This window comes from Aquarana catesbeiana, linkage group LG06 (assembly GCF_042186555.1).
Source record: "Aquarana catesbeiana isolate 2022-GZ linkage group LG06, ASM4218655v1, whole genome shotgun sequence".
In the NCBI taxonomy this organism is placed as follows: Eukaryota; Metazoa; Chordata; class Amphibia; order Anura; family Ranidae; genus Aquarana; species Aquarana catesbeiana.
In genome coordinates, this window is record NC_133329.1 from 248381433 (window position 1) to 248403934 (window position 22502).

A 22502-nucleotide genomic window follows, 5' to 3' on the forward strand; every position below is an offset into this window, starting at 1 on the left:
GTCACAGAGCTTATACATCTTGACCCCATATCTGGCACGCTTGCTGAGAAGGTATTGTTTGAATGACAAGCGGACAGAAAACTTAATCAGGGACTCATCAAAGCAGACAACTTGATGGGGAGTAAACAAGTCTGCAAAACGTTGGTTGAAGTGGTTTACGAGGGGCCAAATTACGTAGAGCCGATCATATCCAGGGTCTCCACTAGGACAACAGAGTTCATTGTCATTGAAGTGCATGAACCGCAAGATCTGCTCGTATTGTGCCCTGGTCATGGAGGCAGAGAACGGTGAATTGGGTCAGTGGACCAATATGACCGCAACGCACTCTTTTTAGTTATGCCCATGTTGAGGGAAAGGCCCAGAAAGAGCTTAAATTCGGAAACCGTAATTGGTCTCCAATCTCTGGCAAGGGAGGACTGAGGAATAGTGGCGATGTGTTGACCAGCGTACAAATTGCTTTGGTCCACAATAGATCTATAGAGATCTTCGGTAAAAAACAGCGAATAAAAATCAAGTGACGTAAAATCCACCTGAATGCCGGGTTGGCCAGTGAATGGGGGAAGTACGGGTGCTGCAGAAGTGGTGGGTTCCCAATTAGGGTTAGCGAATGCAGCAGGAAGGGCACTATGGGCACGATGGGCCTGTGTTCGTCTTCTTGGTGGCACCGGGACACTACTTGTGCTTGCCACCTCACCAGCTTGAACTGCACTTATGGGACTCGCCACGTCACCACATGATACTGCAGTGCTGGATTGACTACGACCAGGGTGTACTAGGCCGCTGGTGCTTGCCAGTTCACCGGAAGGAATAGCAGCGCTAGTACTGCTCTGCTCCATACGAGGGACCTGCGGTTCTTGCACATCAATGACAGAAGAAGAAGATCGGGTTCTGGTATGCCTTACCTTGACAGGGACCACAACTCCGTCGTCAGAACCATCTGTCATGGAGCCGCTGTCCTCTACAGGATCGTATTCTGAGCCTGAATCTGACAGATGAGTGACTTCCTCTTCACTATCTGTCATGCTCAGAAACGTGTAGGCCTCTTCACTAGTGTACCTTCGATTTGCCATTTTGGGCTCTAAATTTAGTGGTACACTAGTGAGACTCACAGGTAAAAAAGCTCCCGACTGTTAGCGACTGTATCAAAACGCTACCAAAAAAACCTGTTAGCGATCGCAGGGATCAGGCCTGACTCTGCAAATGCTGCAGTTATGTGTGTTTAGTGTTTTGTAAGTGACAGTGATCAATCGATAGTGCACTTGGGTGGGCTGGGCGGAGCGGAAAAACGCAGGTGCTAGCAGGTATCTGGGCTGATCCCTCTAACACTGCGTTTTTGGGAACCCTAAACTGCTGGGGATGCTAGTATAGATCTCATCAGATCAGATATTGATCCGTTCAGATACTATACCACTAAGGGAGGTGTATGCTGCGTGCGTGGGTGTTAGAGGTACTGGCACTAACCTGACGCTGCCTGGGGCGATGCAGACCCTATCTGACCCTAAAACCTAACTTGTATCACCCACCGGGTGATCAGGGGGTTAAACCTTTATTAGGTAATAAACGGCGGGTGCCCTGACACTATAAAAGATAAACTAATTAACCAGCGTCACCCGTAACAGTTATACGGTGATCACTGGTAAAAGGGTTAACTAGGGGGCAATCAGGGGGTTAAAACCTTTACTAGGTAGTATATGGGGGTCCCTGACGCTATAAAACGCTGACAGCGAACCTAAATACTTAACTCCCTAACTAGCCTCACCTGTGACACTAATACAACGATCGCTTAGTGACACTGGCAACAGGGGGTGATCACGGGGTTAAACGTTTATTAGGTGGGGTTTAGGGGGGTACCCTAGACCTAAAGGGGCCTACCACTAACTGCCCTACCACTTATAACGGTCACAAATGACACCAATGCAGTAATCAGTAAAAAAAAAAAAAAAAAAAAAATATTGCTATTGGGGTCACTGTGACAGGGGGTGCAGGCGGGTGATCGGGGGGCGAAAAGTGTGCCTAGAGTGTTCTACTGTTAGTGTAGTGTTGGTGCACTTACTTGGATGTCTTCTCTCCTTGGCGCCGGAACGAAAAGACCGACACGAGGAGAGATGACATCACTTCCTCTGCCGCTGTTTACATTACAGCAGCAGAGGAAGATTGTCATTCGTTGGGATCGATTGCAAGGGGGTGGCCACGAATGAGTGGCCTCCCCCTCAGCACGGATTGCTCCCCTAACGATGCCGACCGCCTCAGTCGGCATCAGATACATGATTTTGCCTGCCCGTGCCATTCTGCCGCAGTATATCTGCGTTAGGCGGTCGGCAAGTGGTTAAATTGTAATATTAATCCAGACAGATTCACTGGAAATATTTTACTGGACATTTTACATACCTGAAACACTTGTGATTGTTTCATATGCCGACTCGTATTGCTTTGCTGGATGTCTCACAAAGTGATGACTTAAAACCATCATTCTTTTTTCAGGATCATTTGTGATCTATGCAATAAAAAAAATAACAAAATAAAAAAAAACTAAGGAAAGAGGCATTGGTAAGACAATGTACACCGTTCAAAAAAAAAGGGTAATACAATTATAAAATTTTGATTGCATTCAAGTCGCAAGCTTTTCCCTATTAATGGGCAGACATGGCAGAACACTTAAAGTGATTGTAAAGTTGTTGCTTTTTTTTTTTTTTTTTTAAATCAACATATTATACTTACCTGCCCTGTGCAGTTCCCTCTTCTGCTCTCCTGGCCACTGCCTCCTGTGGAGTGCCCCCACAGCAAGCAGCTTGCTATAGGGGTACCCGAGTCGAGTCACAGCTCCCTGTGTCTATTCAGATACGGAGACCCCCATTCGGCCCCCTCTCCCGATTGGCTAACTAAATTTGATTGACAGCAGCGGGAGCCAATAGTACCGCTGCGGTGTCTCAAGCCAATCAGGAGGAAAATCTTGGATGGTTAAGGACATCTCTGGAGAGAGAGGAGACTCAGGTAAGTATTAGGGGGTGCTGGAGCGGCTGCTGCACACAGGTGTTTTTTTTATCTTAATGCATAGACTGCAAAAAAAAAAAAAATTAAAACACCTTCTGCCTTTACAACCACTTTAAGCCAGCCTTAAATGATACATGGTTGCAGGAAAGTAAAATCACTTGATTCTCCCATCAACACAGTTCGTGTTGAAAGGGGAATCCCTCTTGCGGAGCTATTGTGTTCTCCCATCGAGGGGGGGGGGGGGTGTTTGGGTCACAGGGAGCCATCCCTCCTAGGAGAGGTTGTACCCAAGTTAATTGATGGATTGACTTAGCTACAATCAGCCTGCCCATACATTGTTGGGATCTTGGCCAGTCCCTGCTGAACCGATCGAGATTCCAACCCTCTATGGCCAGCTTTGGGCTAGGTTCACACTGCTACGATCAGATTTTGATAGGATTTTCAGTGCAATTATGTAGTGCACCTTGGACATGGTTTGCATATTCTACGAGACCAAAAGCTCACTGGAATCACATCAAAGTAGTCTAAACATGCATTGTGCCGAGTTGCATTGATGTGAACAGGCTCCATTAAAAACAATGCGATTTCCATTGTCATGAGATTTCTGCAATGCAGAGAGAAGCAAATTGAAGTCCCAAGAAGCAAAGGGTGGTTTGATCTGAGAAACAACATAAAGATTTACTAGGGAAAGTGGAGCCAGAGGATTTTTGGGAAAAAATTAACAGGGCAGAAAATGGCTACTTAAAGGGATTGTAAACCTTCCGTTTTTTTCACCTTAATGTATCCTATGCATTAAGGTGAAAAAACATCTGATGGTTACAGGCCCCCCAGCCCCCTGGTTTACTTACCTGAGCCCTCGAAAGTCCCACGTCGAGAACGCGATGGCTTCTTGGCTCTTCATTGAATAGATTGATAGCTGCGCAACCATTGGCTCGCGCTGATGTCAACCAAATCCAAATGGCGCGGCTGCCAGGGGGCGGGACCGAGACATGCACTCTGTGTCTATGGACGCAGAGTCTATGAGACGGGAGTGCGCCCGCAAGGTAATCCCCTCGGGAGAGAGCTTCCTGAGGGGTTATCTATTGCAGGGAGGAGCCGAGACAGCCGCCGTGGGACCCCAGAACAGCAGGATCTGAGCCGCTCTGTGCAAAAATAACTGCACAGTGGAGGCAAGTATAACATGTTTGTCATTTAAAAAAAAAAAAAAAAAAAAAAAAAAAAATGAACCTATACAACCACTTTAAGGCCAGGTTCAAGTACCAAATGCGAAGCAGAGAAGAAGAGAAGAATGTGAGGCACAGAGTAATCTTTGTGATTGGAGTGTACACACCAAGCAAAAAAGGATTTCCAGGTATGATAGACCTTTCCTAGGATTAAGCAATGTGAAAATGACAGACTCAGAGACCCCTCTGCGCCTCAAGACCTGGGCTTCAACAGCCAATGCCGTTAAAGGTAGTGACTGAGAATCATGATGGAATAGGGAGCCTTGAGACAGGAGGTCTGATATGTTTGGAGCAATCGAGCAGAATTCACACTGGACGACAGGCATAGACTAGGCTTAGTCCAGGGAATAATTAGAGAATGAGATGCCACTGCTAGAGTATCCCTGGTCCTGGCCACAGAGATAACTTGTTGAACCCAGAGGTTAGGATATCCACGCCCTCAGTCCCTCCATCTCTAACATATCAGGTTGAAGATGTCAGGCTGAAGGGTCCATTCCTCTTGATCCAGGTGGTGATGACGCCCTCTGAAGACGTAATGACGAAACGTGTCAGTGCATGACCACACGACCGACAGCTCCATACAGTCATCCCGGGACTCATCGTGGTGGGCGGGACGTTTGGAACTCCGACCAGCGGTGAGCCAACGCTATTGCTGTGACAGGCTGCTTTTAATCTTTCACATCGTAAGCATAATTTGTATCAGGGGGGATGCTCTTCTACAAATAAACAGTTTAACACTATGGAGAGCCTCCCCTTATGTTCCTACATGATACATCAATGGTAATAAAACGTCCTGAGCATAATGGAGTGTGACTAGCAAAGGCTGCGGAGCTGATCATTGCGGTGAAGGAGATCACAGGCTGTACTAATTCTTACTTTTGGTAAGCATACATACAAAAGGGGCTGGCCACGCGGTGATATGGTGAAGGTCTACCAACTTGCGGATAGCACACTCGATTTGAATTAGAAGCTCTTTTCCACAACTGTTTTCACTCACATGCACGGGACTTATCACAGAAGGATGTGTGCGAATACATTCAACACGCTACATATTTAGTTCTGTTTTATGGCACCTGGAACTTTTTCCTTTTAAATCTTTTTAAGTTTTTACCTGGATCCAAATCACTGCTGAAAGTTTATAAGGATCAACATTGTTTTACATTTTCTTTTTAGCCTGATCTTTTTGGACTATGTGACGTCATTTCTTTGAACCTCAGAATTGAGGCACACCTGTGTACCAAAGAGTGACACTGTTGAGCAATGGATGGGTATAGCACTTTATGACACATAAGTATGAATAAGTATTTATAACAAGCGCTGTTAATATTTCCTTCACCTAAGAAAGTATATATTTACTGCACTGAAGTAATCCACCTTCCAAATTTGTACTCCTGGAATATGGACAGCAGAGATCGCTAGACCGTGTGTTTTCCAACCACGAGATGATCATGATTGCTTCCTTTAAGGCTGCATGACTCCTGGTACCCCCTTGGTGATTGATTTGTGCCACAGCCATGGTATTGTCTGATTGCACCCTGATTGGGTGTTCCTGAATTAGAGGCGATATAAAGACGTTTTTATTGCACTGAGCGTGATGTTGATGTGGAGCTTGGCTTCCTCAGATAACCAAGTTTCCTGAGCTACGAGAGGATGGAACCAGTGGCATTTCTAGCGGGGTTCCGCACCCGGGTGCCACCCGCTACAGGGGTGACACCATCCCTAGGGTGACAAAAGCCCTGGCTCCCTTTGGCAGTTTTTGTTTTTTTTTTTTTCAGTTGGAACACTCCTCCAGGCCTGTCACTATCTGTTCCCTGCCCGGGCGGCACAGCTGCACACTGTCCTCTCCTCTCCAGCTGCCGCCTGGGTGTTCCGTGTACCTGAGCCACCTGAGCTGGTGTCGGCTTGCGACGGGGGGGGGGGGGGACACAGCTATATTATATGGAGTTGGATGGGTTGTCCGGGGGGGGGAATTGTACTGATGAAGAGGGGTGGTTTGTCCTGGGGGGGGGAGGGGGGTGGTGTGCACTGATGGAGCGGGGTGGTGTGCACTGATGGAGGGGGGTGGTGTGCACTGATGGAGGGGGGTGGTGTGCACTGATGGAGGGGGGTGGTGTGCACTGATGGAGGGGGGTGGTGTGCACTGATGGAGGGGGGTGGTGTGCACTGATGGAGGGGGGTGGTGTGCACTGATGGAGGGGGTGGCGTGTACTGATGGGAGGGGGTGGCGTGTACTGATGGGAGGGGGTCAGTACAGATGGAGGGGGTCAGTACAGATGGAGTTGTGTGGTTTGTCCTAGGGGGATCGGTACTGATGGAGAGGGGGGTCTATACTTAGTGGAGGGGGGTCTGTACTGAGGGAGGAGTATAATTGGTGGAGGGGGGTCTGTACTGGAGGGCCGACTATAGTTGGTGGAGAGGGGGGGTATGACACCATGTTTTAACACTCCGGGTGACACCAACCGTAGTGACGCCACTGGATGGAACACTCCACTCCTCCCACCTTGGGAGTCAGTAGCTGTTATCACCTTCCAGTGGTATGGTAGAAAAACAACTTCTCTACTGTCAAGGCTGAGCTGGAAATCCGCCAAGGTAGGGAGTTCCTTGCTCCTGGATAGGAGCATAGGAGAGGTCGATTTGTATTTGTACGTTGAAATCATATCTCCTTCTCAAGAGTCTCTTCTCCAGAGTGAATACTGCAAGTTCAGTGCTTGTAACCTTTCCTCATAACTAATGTCCTCCAGTCCCTTTATTAGTTTTGTTGCCCTTCTCTGGACTCTCTCCAGGTCCAGCACATCCTTCATGAGGACTGGTGCTCAGAACTGGACGGCATACTTCAGGTGCGGCCGGACCAGTTTTGTAGAGTGGGAGATTTATCGTTTTATCTCTGGAGTTAATCCTCTTTTTAATACATGCCAATATTCTGTTTGCTTTGCTTGCTGCAGCTTGGCATTGCATGCCATTGCAGAGTCTGTCATCTACTTGGACCCCCAGGCCCTTTTCCATCCTAGATTCCCCCAGAGGTTCTCCCCCAATGAGTAGATAGCGTTCATATTTTTGCCACCCAAATGCATTATTTTAAATTTTTCTACATTAAACCTCATTTGCCATGTAGTTGCCCACCCTATTAATTTGTTCAGATCTTCTTGTAAGGTTTCCACATCCTGCAGAGAAGTTATTGCCCTGCTTGGCTTAGTATTGTTCGCAAATATAGAGATTGAGCTGTTTATCTCATCCTCCAGGTCATTTTTGAATAAATTAAATAGGATTGGTCCCAGGAGAGAACCCTGGGGGACCCTACTTTCCACCCGGACCATTCCGAGTACTCACAATGTATCACTACCCTCTGAACTCACCCCTGGAGCCAGTTTTCAATCCATGTACTTACCCTATGTCCCATGCCAACGGACCTTACTTTGGACAGTAAACGTTTATGGGGAACTGTATTAAATGCTTTTGCAAAATCCAGATATACCACGTCTACGGGCCTTCCTTTATCTAGATGGCAGCTCACCTCCTCATAGAAGGTTAATAGACTGGTTTGGCAAGAACGATTCTTCATGAATCCATGACGATTACTGCTAATGATACTGTTGTCATGACTAAAATCTTGTATATAGTCCCTTATCATCCCCTCCAAGAGCTTGCATACAATTGATGTTAGGCTAACTGGTCTGTAATTCCCATGGATGTATCTTGACCCTTTTTTAAATATTGGTGCTACATTGGCTTTTCTCCATTCAGCTGGTACCATTCCAGTCAGTAGACTGTTCGTAAAAATTAGGAACAATGGTCTGGCAATTACTTGACTGAGTTCCTCAAGTCATCAGGCCATCTGGTCCTGGTGACTTAAGTTTTTCAAGTCTATTTCTAATTCTGTCCTCTGTTAGCCATGAGGGTGCTTCCTGTGATGTGTCATGAGGATAAACATTACAGTTTTGGTTACTTAAGCCCCCCCCCCCCCGATTCCCTTGTGGAGACCAAGGAGAAGAATAAATTCAATACCTTCGCCATCTCTCTGTCCTTAGTAACCAGATTCCCTCCATCATTCTTTATGGGACCAATATGATCTGACCTCCCTTTCTTACTATTTATTAACCACTTGAGCCCCGGACCATTATGCTGCCTAAGGACCAGAGGTCTTTTTCCAATTTGGCACTGCGTCGCTTTAACTGCTAATTGCGCGGTCATGCAATGCTGTACCCAAACGAAATTTGCGTCCTTTTCTTCCCACAAATAGAGCTTTCTTTTGATGGTATTTGATCACCTGTGCGGTTTTTATTTTTTGCGCTATAAACGGAAAAAGACCGAAAATTTTGAAAAAAAAAATGATATTTTCTACTTTTTGTTATAAAAAAAATCCAATAAACTCAATTTTAGTCATACATTTAGGCCAAAATGTATTCGGCCACATGTCTTTGGTAAAAAAAATGTCAATAAGCGTATATTTATTGGTTTGCGCAAAAGTTATAGCGTCTACAAACTAGGGTACATTTTCTGTAATTTACACAGCTTTTAGTTTATGACTGCCTATGTCATTTCTTGAGGTGCTAAAATGGCAGGGCCGTACAAAACCCCCCCAAATGACCCCATTTTGGAAAGTAGACACCCCAAGGAAATTGCTGAGAGGCATGTTGAACCCATTTGAATATTTATTGTTTTTGTCCCAAGTGTTTGAATAATGACAAAAAAAAAAAAAATAATATTTACAAAAAGTTGTCACTAAATGATATATTGCTCACACAGGCCATGGGCCTATGTGGAATTGCACCCCAAAATACATTCAGCTGCTTCTCCTGAGTATGGGGATACCACATTTGTGGGACTTTTTGGGAGCCTAGCCACGTACGGATGTATTTTGGGGTGTAATTTCACATATTCCCATGGCATGTTTGAGCAATATATCATTTAGTGACAACTTTGTGCAAAAAAAAAAAAAAAAAATTTGTCTCTTTCCCGCAACTTGTGTCGCAATATAAAATATTCCATGGACTCGACATGCCTCTCAGCAAATAGCTTGGGGTGTCTACTTTCAAAAATGGGGTCATTTGGAGGGGTTTTGAACTGTCCTGGCATTTTATGCACAACATTTAGAAGCTTATGTCACACATCACCCACTCTTCTAACCACTTGAAGACAAAGCCCTTTCTGACACTTTTTAAATACATGAAAAAGTTATTTTTTTTTGCAAGAAAATTACTTTGAACCCCCAAACATTATATATTATTTTAAAGCAAATTCCCTACAGATTAAAATGGTGGGTGTTTCATTTTTTTTTTTTCACACAGTATTTGCGCAGCGATTTTTCAAACGCATTTTTTGGGGAAAAAACACACTTTTTTAAATTTTAATGCACTAAAACACACTATATTGCCCAAATGTTTGATGAAATAAAAAAGATGATCTTAGGCCGAGTACATGGATACCAAACATGACATGCTTTACAATTGCGCACAAACGTGCAGTGGCAACAATATAAATACATTTTTAAAAGCCTTTAAAAGCCTTTACAGGTTACCACTTTAGATTTACAGAGGAGGTCTACTGCTAAAATTACTGCCCTCGATCTGACCTTCGCGGTGATACCTCACATGCATGGTGCAATTGCTGTTTACGTTTGACGACAGACCGCCGCTTGCGTTCGCCTTAGCGCAAGAGCAGGGGGGGACAGGGGTGCTTTTTTTTTTTTTCTTTATTTTTTTTTTTATCTTATTTTTAAACTGTTCCTTTCATTTTTTTTTTTTTTAATCATTTTTATTGTTATCTCGGGGAATGTAAATATCCCCTATGATAGCAATAGGTAGTGACAGGTACTCTTTTTTGAAAAAATTGGGGTCTATTAGACCCTAGATCTCTCCTCTGCCCTCAAAGCATCTGACCACACCAAGATCGGTGTGATAAAATGCTTCCCCAATTTCCCAATGGCGCTATTTACATCCGGCGAAATCTAAGTCATAAAATGCTCGTAGCTTCCGGTTTCTTAGGCCATAGAGATGTTTGGAGCCACTCTGGTCTCTGATCAGCTCTATGGTCAGCTGGCTGAATCACCGGCTGCATTCTCAGGTTCCCTGTTGAGACAGGAGAGCCAGAGAAAAACACGGAAGACGGTGGGGGGGGGGCATTCCCTCCCACGGCTTGTAAAGGCAGTCTGGAGGCTAATTAGCCACTAGGATTGCTTTTACATGAAAGCCGACCGCTGGCTGAAAAGAATGATACCAAGATGATACCTAAACCTGCAGGCATCATTCTGGTATAACCACTCAAAGTCGTGAATGGCGTACCTGAAGACAAAAAAATGGTCAACAATAAAGCACAGTAAACGGTAAAGTATAAAAAAATTGCATACCTGAAAAACAAAGATGATAAAACATAACAATAAAACATTGCAGAATAGAATACAGTAAAAAAGAGCAGAACAATAGAGAGAGAGAATTGAGAGAGAGAGAGAGAGAGAGAGAGAGAGAGAGAGAGAACAATAAAACGACAACAATTTTTTTTTATTTTTTATATATATTTTTTTTTTTTACACTTTTTTTGTAACTAACTTTTATAACTGTAACCGGTTCCAGGTTCGGGTCTCTCAAAATGCGATGGCATCTTGGGGGACCCTGTAAAAGTGTGCCTAGTCTGTGCAGTGCTGTACCCTACGCTAATACTCAACTAGTGCATGGTAGCGTTCAAAACATTCACCAATGCAAAGACCAGGATTGTCAGGACAGGAGGGACAATAATAGCGGGTGTCACGCCTATATCCGCGCTTGCTGCAGACACGACATCTTTTTTGGGGGGGTTCGTTGGGTAGGGGTACTCGGGAGGACATAAAAATGCCTCTCATGCAGCCGACTGCATTTGGTTGGGGATGTGAATGGGGGAAGTACGGGCGCTGCAGAAGTGGTGGGTTCCCAATTAGTAGGATTGGCGAATGCAGCAGGAAGGGCACTATGGGCACGACGGGCCTGTGTTTGTCTTCTTGGTGGCAGCGGGACACTACTTGTGCTTGCCACCTCACCAGCTTGAACTGCACTTATGGGACTCGCCACGTCACCAAGTGTTACTGCAGTGCTGGTTTGACTACGACCGGGGTGTACTAGGCCGCTGGTGCTTGCCAGTTCAATAAAAAGCTTCCAAAAAAACTGTTAGCGATCGCAGGGATCAGGCCTGACTCTGCGAACGCTGCAGTTATGTGTTTAGTGTTTTGTAAGTGACAGTGATCGATCGATACTGCACTTGGGTGGGCTGGGCTGGGCCGGGCGGAGGGGCAAAACACAGGTGCTAGCAGGTATCTGGGCTGATCCCGCTAACACTACGTTTTTGGGAACCCTAAACTGCTGGGGACGCTAGTATAGATCTGATCGGATCAGATATTGATCCGTTCAGATACTATACCACTAAGGGAGGTGTACGGCGCGTGTGTGGGTGTTAGCAGTACTGGCGCTAACCTGACGCTGCCTGGGGCTGGTGCTTGCTAGTTCACCAAAATGCTACCAAAAAAACTGTTAGCGATCGCAGGGATCAGGCCTGAATCTGCGAACGCTGCAGTTATGCGTTTAGTGCCTTGTATGTGACAGTGATCGATCGATACTGCACTTGGGCTGGGCCGGGCGGAGGGACAAAACGCAGGTGCTAGCAGGTATCTGGGCTGATCCCGCTAACACTGCGTTTTTGGGAACCCTAAACTGCTGGGGACGCTAGTATAGATCTGATCGGATCAGATATTGATCCGTTCAGATACTATACCACTAAGGGAGGCGTATGCCGTGTGCGTGGGTGTTAGCGGTACTGGCGCTAATCTGACGCTGCCTGGGGCGACGCATATCACCGCCGGGCGATCGGGGGGCTAAACCTTTATTCGGTAATAAACGGCGGGTTCCCTGACACTATAAAAAATAAACAAACTAACCAGCGTCACCCGTAACGGTTATACGGTGATCAGTGGTGAAAGGCTTAACTAGGGGGCAATCAAGGGGTTAAAACATTTATTAGGTAGTATATGGGGGTCCCTGTCGCTATAAAACGCTGACGGCGAACCTAAATATTTACCTCACTAACTAGCGTCACCAGCGACACTAATACAGCGATCAGAAAAATGATCGCTTAGTGACACTGGCAACAGGGGGTGATCAAGGGGTTAAAACTTTATTAGGGGGGGTTAGGGGGGTATCCTAGACCTAAAGGGGGGTAATACTCACTGTCCCAACACTGTAACTGTCACAAACTGACACCAATGCTGTAATCAGAAAAAAAAAAAAAAACCTGCTGGTGTCAGTTTGTGACGGGGGGGGGGTGATTGGGGGGGGATCGGGGTGGGGATCGGGGTGTTTTGTGTGCCTGGCATGTTCTACTGTGTGTGTAGTGTTGTGCACTCACAGTGAAGTCTTCTCTCCTCGGCGCTGCAACGGAAAATACAGAGCCGAGGAGAGATGACATCATTTCCTTTGCTGCTGTTTAGCATACAGCAGCAAAGGAAGTGATCTGATTGGCCGGCGGCGATCGCGAGGGGGGGGCCACGAACGGATAGCCTCCCCCTCACCTCCGATCGCCGGGGGACAAAACAGGACCGCCTCGGGCACCGGGGGGGGGTCCGATCGGACTCCCCACCCGCGGGAGGCAAATCACGTATATGTACGTGATTTTGCCTGCCCGTGCCGCCTTGCCGACGTACATCGGCGTGAGGCGGTCCTTAAGTGGTTAACGTAAAGAATTTCTTGGGATTTTTTTTTTACTCTCCTCCGCTATGTGCCTTTCATGTTCTATCTTAGCCACCCTGACTGCACCCTTACATTTCTTGTTGCATTCTTTGTAAAGTTGGAATGCTGATGATCCCTCAGCCTTGTATTTTCTGAAGGGCTTCCCCTTTGCTTTTATATGCATTCTTACGTTGGAGTTAAGCCACCCAGGACTTTTTTAGCTCTTTTAAATTTATTTCCCATTGGGATGCACTGGCTAATACACGTATTTAATATGCTCTTAAAGCATACCCATTTTTCCTCCATGTTCTTTGTTCCTAAGATTTTATCCCATTCAGTATCTTCTAGCAAGGATCATAGTTTAGGGAAGCTGGCTCTTTTGAAATTCAGTGTCTTTGAATTCCCCTTATGTTTCCGATTTGTATGATTTATACTGAAACTAATTGACCTGTGATCGCGGTTTTCTTAAATTGTCCCGTATTTCCACATCTGTGATTAGGTCTAAATTGTTGGTAATCTGTAGGTCCAGTAACGCTTTGTTTCTAGTTTCTAGGTGCATTTGCCATATGACCTATAAAATTGTCCTGCAAGACATTTAGGAACTGACGCGCTTGTATGAAAAGTATCCTGTTCTCTTTGTATTGCTTTCTTTGTTTGATATCCCTAGGGTTCCTGCCAGTCACTCTGCTTTCCTATCAAAAACTGACCACACTAATCAGAAGAATACACCATGGTCAGTTCACTAGCTGTGCTGGGAAATCAACCTGCTCTCCTCAAATGATCAAGCTTGTCCTGACACACCCCTCTTGCACAGCCATTCACTGGGAAGCGCAGTGTACTGTTCTAAACAATAAAAAAATCTTGCGAGCTACTATAAATATATACCAACTTTTATCTAGACAGCAGCTAGCTCTGATCACGTCCCATATGAACGTTCAAAAGAATAAAATGCAAAGGAAAATGCTGCGCCATCTTAATCTTGGCATGTGATAACCACAATAAATTTCTATTTCCGTGTGTATTTCCACAAATCACTGTAAACTATATACTCAAGAATAGATCTTAAATATTACAAATATACTCAATACATAAAGTGCCCTAGTGATAATAAAGTGACTCTGCAACAATACAGTGCAACGTTTACTCATATCATCATATATTATAAAAAAAGTCCTTATTTGAGTGCTCAAATTATATACAAAAAAAGTGTTCCAGTACACTGAAGTGCTACGTGCAAAGCTCTATGTTTAAAAACTCATGTGAAGACATGCGTTGATATAATAAAATAAAAATAAAAGATCCAGTCCAAAAACCAATGATCAGATCCAAAAAAATGGTGATAACAAGCATGTTCTTGTGTCCACTCAGGTGCTCCCCCCTTCATTATATGCGCTCACCTTAGAGCGTGTAACCTTGTAGTTAATAAACAAATATAGGGCGCATCAATAGTGCATAAAGATGAATATATGTATCTTGTGGACTCTGACATATATTAAAGTGCAACAGTGCACGTGCAATGAATTAAATCTTAAAATGCCAATAAAGTGAATAAGTGCAAAAATTAGCGTCCTCTAATTTGATATAAATCAGGAACACAATCTTAGTAGATCCATTCACCACATAATTAAAAGTGCACAAGCTATCTAATTCGTGCTTCACCCGAAGTGGTATATCAAAGTGCTCACCAGACAGAATTGGCCACAAAGTGACCCTCAGGCATGGAAAAGATCAGTTACGCAATTCATCAACGGTCACTTTCCAAGTATCCTAGTAGAAGGACTCCAATCTCTGGACAACAGGACAGTACAGGACAAGAAACAGATTGGGCTGCAGCTAAGGAGAAGCAGAGATCAAGCGGTACCTTACAATTCGGTGGGTACGCAATGGCGTCTCGGCGTGCACTCCAGCTGATCCAGGAACGAGTCCTCCGTACAGTTGGCTGTACAGTTTTTATCTTGATTAAAGACGTTTTTACACTATTCAAGCTTTGTGGCTTTCATGGGGAGCCACTCTTTGCAGATTTGGTTGGTGATTTTACATACCATGGTCCAGGCATAAGAATGAACATACTCCTGTTGTCCGGAGATTGGAGTCCTTCTACTAGGATACTTGGAAAGTGACCATTGATGAATTGCGTACCTAATCTTTTCCATGCCTGAGGGTCACTTTGTGGCCAATTCTGTCTGGTGAGCACTTTGATATACCACTTCGGGTAAAGCACGAATTAGATAGCTTGTGCACTTTTAATTATGTGGCGATTGGATCTACTAAGAAGATTGTGTTCCTGATTTATATCAAATTAGAGGACTCTAATTTTTGCACTTATTCACTTTATTGGCATTTTAAGATCTAATTCATTGCACATGCACTGTTGCACTTTAATATATGTCAGAGTCCACAAGATACATACATTCATCTTTATGCACTATTGATGCGCCCTACATTGTTTGTTTATTGTTTATTAGTATTTCACTAATTAAGGAGCAGCATCAGTTTGTAAAAGTATACGTTCATTATTTGACACCGTGCCCATTATTATTTACTTAACCTTGTAGTTAAGCTTGGTCAAAACACGCATACGTACCACCTCTGGGTTCAGTGTCTGTAATGGGATCCTGGGCTGATTGCTGGCACGTTTTCCACATACACGTATAACAGAGGAAACTAGACATTGTGATATCATTTAAACTCTTTTTATTAATAAACACTAGCCCCGTTAATAGGGTACTCACATTTCATGGGTGCTTCAGTGCACCACTCTTTACAGACCAAACGAAAATGTTGTGACAGCTGAACTGGTGTGTCCTTTCCGCACTGAGACCGATCTACTGTCTCATGCACCATCCTGTCTCCTCCCCAACGCGTGTCGATAACGGGAATGTGACATATCTTCCTCAAGGGAAATTCCCCCTGAGGAAGATACGTCACATTCCCGGTATTATTTTGTATTTTATTCAGTTTACTGTTGCTTCTCTTCCTCCCAGCTATTATGCAGTTGAGAACAAAGGGAACAGAGAGAATGTGATCGCTTATTAAAAAAAAAAAAAAGTGGTTATATATTTTTTTTTTTTTTTTAATGTACACAAATGTTTTGTCTTTCATCTCTATTTTCAAAATGAATTTGTCGTTTTACGAGATGATATACAATCTAATTATTCTGAGGCAAATTATATGGTCCAATTCAAAATTAGGTAGGTGAGAAATAAAACAATTAAAAAGAAAGAAAAAAGTAATACCAACCTGTTTTGTTTGCTCATCAATTAGGTCAAATAAAGCTCTTGCTGTGGCTAAAATCAACTCTTTACACCTAATAAAAAAAAGAAATACCACATGAGATGTAAAAAAGTTTGCACTGGCTTGTGGGATAATAATAATGGGTGCCTTAAGGGCCTAAACATAGTGGTGATTAGATACCACTGTGCACTCTCCTCCTCAGTGATACTGTATACTGAACTGCGGATGTCAATGCCAATTAACTTAAAGTGTTACTAAACCCAGTAATATGAAAATAGTTCATTCGCTCCACCCCCCCAATGCCCACGGCTTATAAATCTTTTTACATTAAAATACTGCCACTATATACCTTTCTGGAAGATCTGTATAGGGCGGTTTCATGATACACTGCACAGTTTCTCCAGTGCTGAGAGTTCAGGTAGGAGGATATTTCCACTACAGCCTGTATACACGCCCACGCGTGATGTCAATATCATGTGACCTGGCTAGCTCTGAGAACAAGTAAATGTCCTCTCCAGCATAAAAGATACAACTGAGCACGTGCAGATCGGCTACCCTGCCTGTGTTAGCTGGCCTTCCCCAGATAGACAGTGCAGGAGGTGGAGCATCTATGCATACATGATAAAACAGCCTTTTTACACAATGCAGAGGATTAACCCCCTTAAGTTCCACAGTGAGCATAACAAGCATGCTATGCTGCATATACAGACTGGTTTTACTGTTGTGGGTTTAGTACCACTTCAATGCAGATCACGGAGTAAAGTCTGCAGTATGTCACAAATTTTCTTTGCTTACCACAAGAAGAACTCAGACTGGAGGAAAGGTCAGTCACATGACAAACATGTCCTATGACCCTGCTTTCCTTTCGGTTTTGCCATTTCCCCCCCAGCCCCCCACCCCCCCCCCCAAACCTTTTAGTCCTGCTCCTTGCTTCAGTCACTTTATAGTAGCATGCAAGTGTACCTGTAAGTCTCATGGCAGTATATCTGTAAAATGTCACCGCTGTGTCTGATTGCTAGTCTCAGGAGATTTATTGATGTCACTAACGTGCTGTTCAACATTTTAATAGCCGAAGACTCCGATATAAGGAAGCAAAGCCCTGCCTCAATCAAGATGGCCACCTCCACACAGAAAAAACATGCAGAACAAGGCACAGTAAGTCTATAATGGGGAAAAGATCAGTTGCAAGAAAACCACGGTCAATGCTGGTAGTTAGTCCTTTTCCTTCTGCCTGCCTTTATTGGTGACAGCTTCTAGAGTAGTATATTTTTAATAGCCCAATATACTGTCTGAAATAAAAAGAAAAAAAAAAGTATGCTGTACGTATAAAAACATTTAATCATTTTACATATGGTTTACATCTACTCACCAAACTATAGAAAGATGGTCTGTTGATGCCCATGTTCTTGGAACGGAAGTACTCTATAAAATTAAAGACTAGTTTTAGGTATGAGGCACATCATTTACATTACTGGTCCCCATCCAAAGGCTGAGGAGAATCCCTTTAACATGGTTAATACCACAACAGATACATTTGGTACACAATGAAAGGTGACATGAGGTTGAACATAAACAAGTTCTGCAGGAAAGACTTGAATCACTAAAATCTACTCACCAGCAGGTTTAATACAGTCATATTTTTAAATCTTTTGTGATGAAAACAAAACAATTAATACAGGGAGATAGAAGTAAACCAGTATTCCTGGTATGACATAACATTCACATAACATTCACTGTTATTTTTGAAATTTCTTTTAGCTTTGATGTGCAATTTTAACTAAAGGTAACCCGTTTTTGCATTTTCTATGATATGCTAACCTTGAGTTACCCAAGTTTACTTTAGTTTAAAAAATAAAAAATTGACAAAACCTCTAAAATAACAGAGGCAAAACTAAAAAAAAGGCACAAAAACGTTTCTCCATCCATCCAGGCATGACATACAGTTGTGTTCATAGGTTTACATACCCTGGCAGAATTTATGATTTCTTGGCCATTTTTCAGAGAATATGAATGATAACACAAAAGCTTTTCTTTCACTCATGGTTAGTGCTTGGCTGAAGCCATTTATTATCAATCAACTGTGTTTACTCTTTTTAAATCATAACAACAGAAACTACCCAAATGACCCCGATCAAAAAAAGTTTACATACCCCAGTTCATAATACCATGTTCTGCCCCCTTTAACATCAATGACAGCTTGAAGTCTTGAAGTCTTTTGTGGTATTTCTAGATGAGGCTCTTTATCTTCTCAGATGGTAAAGCTGCCCATTCCTCTTGACAAAAAGCCTCCAGTTCCTGTAAATTCTTGGGCTGTCTTGCATGAACTGCACGTTTGAGATCTCCCCAGAGTGGCTGATATTGAGGTCAGGAGACTGAGATGGCCACTCCAGAACCTTCACTTTATTCTGCTGTAGTCAAAGGTCGACTTGGCCTTGTTTTTTTGGATCATTGACATGTTGGAATGTCCAAGTACGTCCCATGCGCAGCTTCCTGGCTGATGAATGCAAATGTATTTTTTGATAACATATTGCATTCATCTTGCCATCAATTTTGACCAAATTTCCTGTGCCTTTGTAGCTCACACATCCCCAAAACATCAGCGATTAACGTCTGTGTTTCACAGTAGGAATGGTGTACCTTTCATCATAGGCCTTGTTGACCCCTCTCCAAATGTAGCGTTTATGGTTGTGGCTAAATTTTGGTATCATCACTCCAAATCACTTTGTGCAAAAAGGTTTGAAGCTTGTCTCTGTGCTGTTTGGCGTATTGTAAGCGGGATACTTTGTAGCATTTGCGTAGTAATTGCTTTCTTATGGCGAATCGACCATGCAGCCCATCTCTCTTCAAGTGCCTCCTTATTGTGCATCTTGAAAACAGCCACACCACATGTTTTAAGAGAGTCCTGTATTTCACCTGAAGTTATTTGTGCGTTTTTCCTTTACATCCCGAACAATTTTCCTGGCAGTTGTGGCTGAAATTTTAGTTGGTCTACCTGACCATGGTTTGGTTTCAACAGAACCCCTCATTTTCCACTTCTTGATTAGAGTTTGAACACTGCTGATTGGCATTCTCAATTCCTTGGATTTCTTTTTATATCCCTTTCCTGTTTTATACAGTTCAACCTTTTCCCGCAGATCCTTTGACAATTCTTTGCTTTCCCCATGACTCAGAATCCAGAAACATAGTGCAGCACTGGATGAAAGATGCAAGGGTCTGTCAGGAGTCCAGAAACTCATTGACGTTTTATACACACACACACACTACAAGCAAAACAGATCACAGGTGAGGATGGTTACCTTTAATAGCCACTCAAAGCCCTTTGTGTAACTTGTGTGTATGTTATCAGGCAAAATCACCAGGGTATGTAAACTTTTGATCAGGGTCATTTGGGTAGTTTCTGTTGTCATTATGATTTAAAAAGAGTAAACACAGTTGATTGATAATAAATGGCTTCAGCCAAACACTAAACATGAGTGAAAGAAATATTTATGTGTTATTCATATCCTCTGAAAAATGAACAAGAAATCAAATTCTGCCAGGGTATGTAAACTTATGAGCACAACTGTATATCATTGTGCACTTTAAAAAGAAAAATTGGTCTTGGGTCTTCAAAACTAGCTGCCTAAATGTCTCAGATTTTACTCTCCAACTAATCTAGGACAAGCATGCACCCGGTAAAGTCAGAACTGCTGATAGGACAAGCATGCACCCGGTAAAGTCAGAACTGCTGATCTGCATGCTTTTTTTTTTATTTTTTTAAAGTTAAAGTCATTAGAACAAAATGAGAGCCAGGCAACCAACACTTTTAGAAGTCAGCCAAGGCAGCCTCCATAGTAGGAAAAAAGTAGCAGAGTAGAAACTTGTTGCCAGGAAGTGGATATTGTTTGGCTTAATGCCTGCGTACATCATAAATGTACATACAGCATCTTACAAAGGTGAGTACACCCCTCACATTTTTGTAAATATTTTATTATATCTTTTCATGTGACAACACTGAAGAAATTACACTTCGCTACAAAGTAGCAAGTGTACAGCTTGTATAACAGTGTAAATTTGCTGTCCCCTCAAAACAACAACACACAGCCATTAATGTCTAAACCACTGACAAAAAGTGAGTACACCCCTAAGTGAAAATGTCCAAATTGGGCACAATTAGTCATTTTCTCTTCCCGGTGTCATGTGACTCATTAGTGTTACAAAGTCTCAGGTGTGAATGGGGAGCAGGTGTATAAAAGTGGTTGTAAACTGTTACACGACGTGTACCTACAGGTAAGCCTATAATAAGGCTTACTTGTAGGTACTGTAAATATCTACTAAACGTGCACAGTTTAGGAGATATTCACTATATACACGCTGCTGCCAACATCATCGGCACACTGAAGAAATGGCCCACTGGTGCAGTTTTGTCATTGCGGCTCCAGCCAATCACAGCGCCAGAGCCTGCAAACCCGGAAGTAACTCTGGTGAAAGATGACGGCCGTGTACTCTGAGTGCCGGTGTCTTGCCGAGAAAGTTCCCTCGGCGGATAAGTTCCTCCCCTGTACTGCGCAGGCGCAGCGCCTGCGCAGTACCAACTACTGTCAGCCGCCGGAGATAGCCGAAGCTCAAACGCTTCAATCAGCTGTACACGGCGCCTGCGTTCTGTGTCCAGATTCCTTCCCCACCATCCAAGTGGACCTAGAGGGGGAATCTAAAAAAGCAGAGCGCAGCGAGGCCGTGCCCGAAGCGTGGCGAGCGAAGCGAGCCCGCGAGGGGCCCTCTTACAGGCGCCGTGTACAGCTGATTTTCAGCTGTTCCGCTTCGGCTATCTCCGCCAGATCGTACTGCGCATGCACAGTAGAGTGAGGAACTTATCCGCCGAGCGGAACTTATTCGGCAGAACACCGGCACCGATTTAGGGCTTTGTTCTAAGGTAAGCACTTCATAATGGAGCTAGTATACGATGATTACTAGCTTAATATGTCTTTGCCTTGCAGGGGGTTTTTTTGTGTTTTCGGAGGTTTACAACCTCTTTAAATTTGGTGTTATTGCTCCCACTCTTACTGGTCACTGGAAGTTCAACATGGCACCTCATGGCAAAGAACTCAGAGGATCTGAAAAATAGGATTTTTATAACAGCTTACATGTAAAATCCTTTTCTTGGAGTACATCACGGGACACAGAGCCACAGTAATAACTGTATGGGTTATATGGCACCTTCAGGTTGTGCACACTGGCACACCCTAAACAGGAAGTTCAATTACCCATATAACCCCTCCCCTTACCGGGAGTACCTCAGTTTTGTAGCAAAGCAATACATGTGTAACCAGAAGGAGGGGAGTGACCTCTGTGTCCAGTGATGTACTCCAAGAAAAGGTAAGCTGTTATAAAAATCCTATTTTGTTTATCGTATATCACGGGACACAGAGCCACAGTAATAACTGTATGGGATGTCCCAGAGCAATGCCACCTGAGGGGAGGGTACACAAACAAAAGTAGGGTGCAATCAGACCTGAGGACCTATACTGCTGCCTTTAGCACACTGCGCCCAAAGGCAATATCCTCATGCCTTCTTACATCCACCTGATAGAATCTGGTGAATGTATGGACTGAAGACCGGGTTGCGGCCTTGCAGATTTGAGCCAAGGAGGCTTGGTGATGCACTGCCCACGAAGCACTAACAGCCCTGGTGGAGTGCACTTTGACCTGAAAAGGTGGAACCTTCTTCTTCAAGCCATAAGCCTGAATAATTACCTGTCAAATCCATTTGGCAATAGTGGATTTCGATAGTGCCTGTCCTTTCCTAGGACCTTCAGGCAACAAGAACAAAACATCTGTTTTTCGAATCTGAGCAGTCGCCTTCAAATAGATCTTGACTGCTCTCACTACATCCAAAGAGTGTAGTGACTTTTCTTCCTTAGAACAGTGTTCGGAAAAAATTAAGGTAAAACAATATCCTGATTTAGGTGAAAACCTGAAACCACCTTAGGCAGAAAGCTAGGATGAGGACGCAATACCACTCTATCCTTGTGAATGATTAAATATGGCTCTTTACAAGAAAGAGACCTGCAAACTCTGATACCCTTCTTGCAGAAGAAATGGCTGCCAGAAAAACTAGCTTTCTTGTCAAAAGGACCAAAGGAATATGTTAAATCGGCTCAAAAGGCTGTTTCTGTAATGCCAACAGAACTAAAATTCTAGTCCCAAGGGTTCAGGGGTGCTCTAATTGGTGGATTAAGCTGTGTTACCCCCTGTATAAAGCTTCGGATCAAAGAATGCAAAGCAAGCGGACGCTGAAACAATATTGATAAGGCCGAGACCTGGCCCTTGATGGTACTCAAGGTCAGTTTTCATTTCCAGCCCCATTTGCAGAAAGGCAAGAATTCTACCT

The 22502-nt window shown here is 43.7% G+C and overlaps 1 protein-coding gene across 4 annotated transcripts in view; it reads right to left on the reverse strand.

The window, feature by feature from the left end:
* The window catches only part of PGAP1 (post-GPI attachment to proteins inositol deacylase 1), a 479543-nt gene that overhangs the window by 383359 nt on the left and 73682 nt on the right, over positions 1-22502 (reverse strand). For all 4 annotated transcript variants that reach the window (XM_073633146.1, XM_073633147.1, XM_073633144.1 and 1 more), the window contains exons 6-8: positions 17502-17554; positions 16139-16205; positions 2389-2494 (exon numbers count right to left, since the gene is read on the reverse strand). In XM_073633146.1, coding sequence (XP_073489247.1) covers positions 2389-2494; positions 16139-16205; positions 17502-17554 — 226 coding nt within the window. The remainder of the gene's footprint in view (positions 1-2388; positions 2495-16138; positions 16206-17501; positions 17555-22502) is intronic.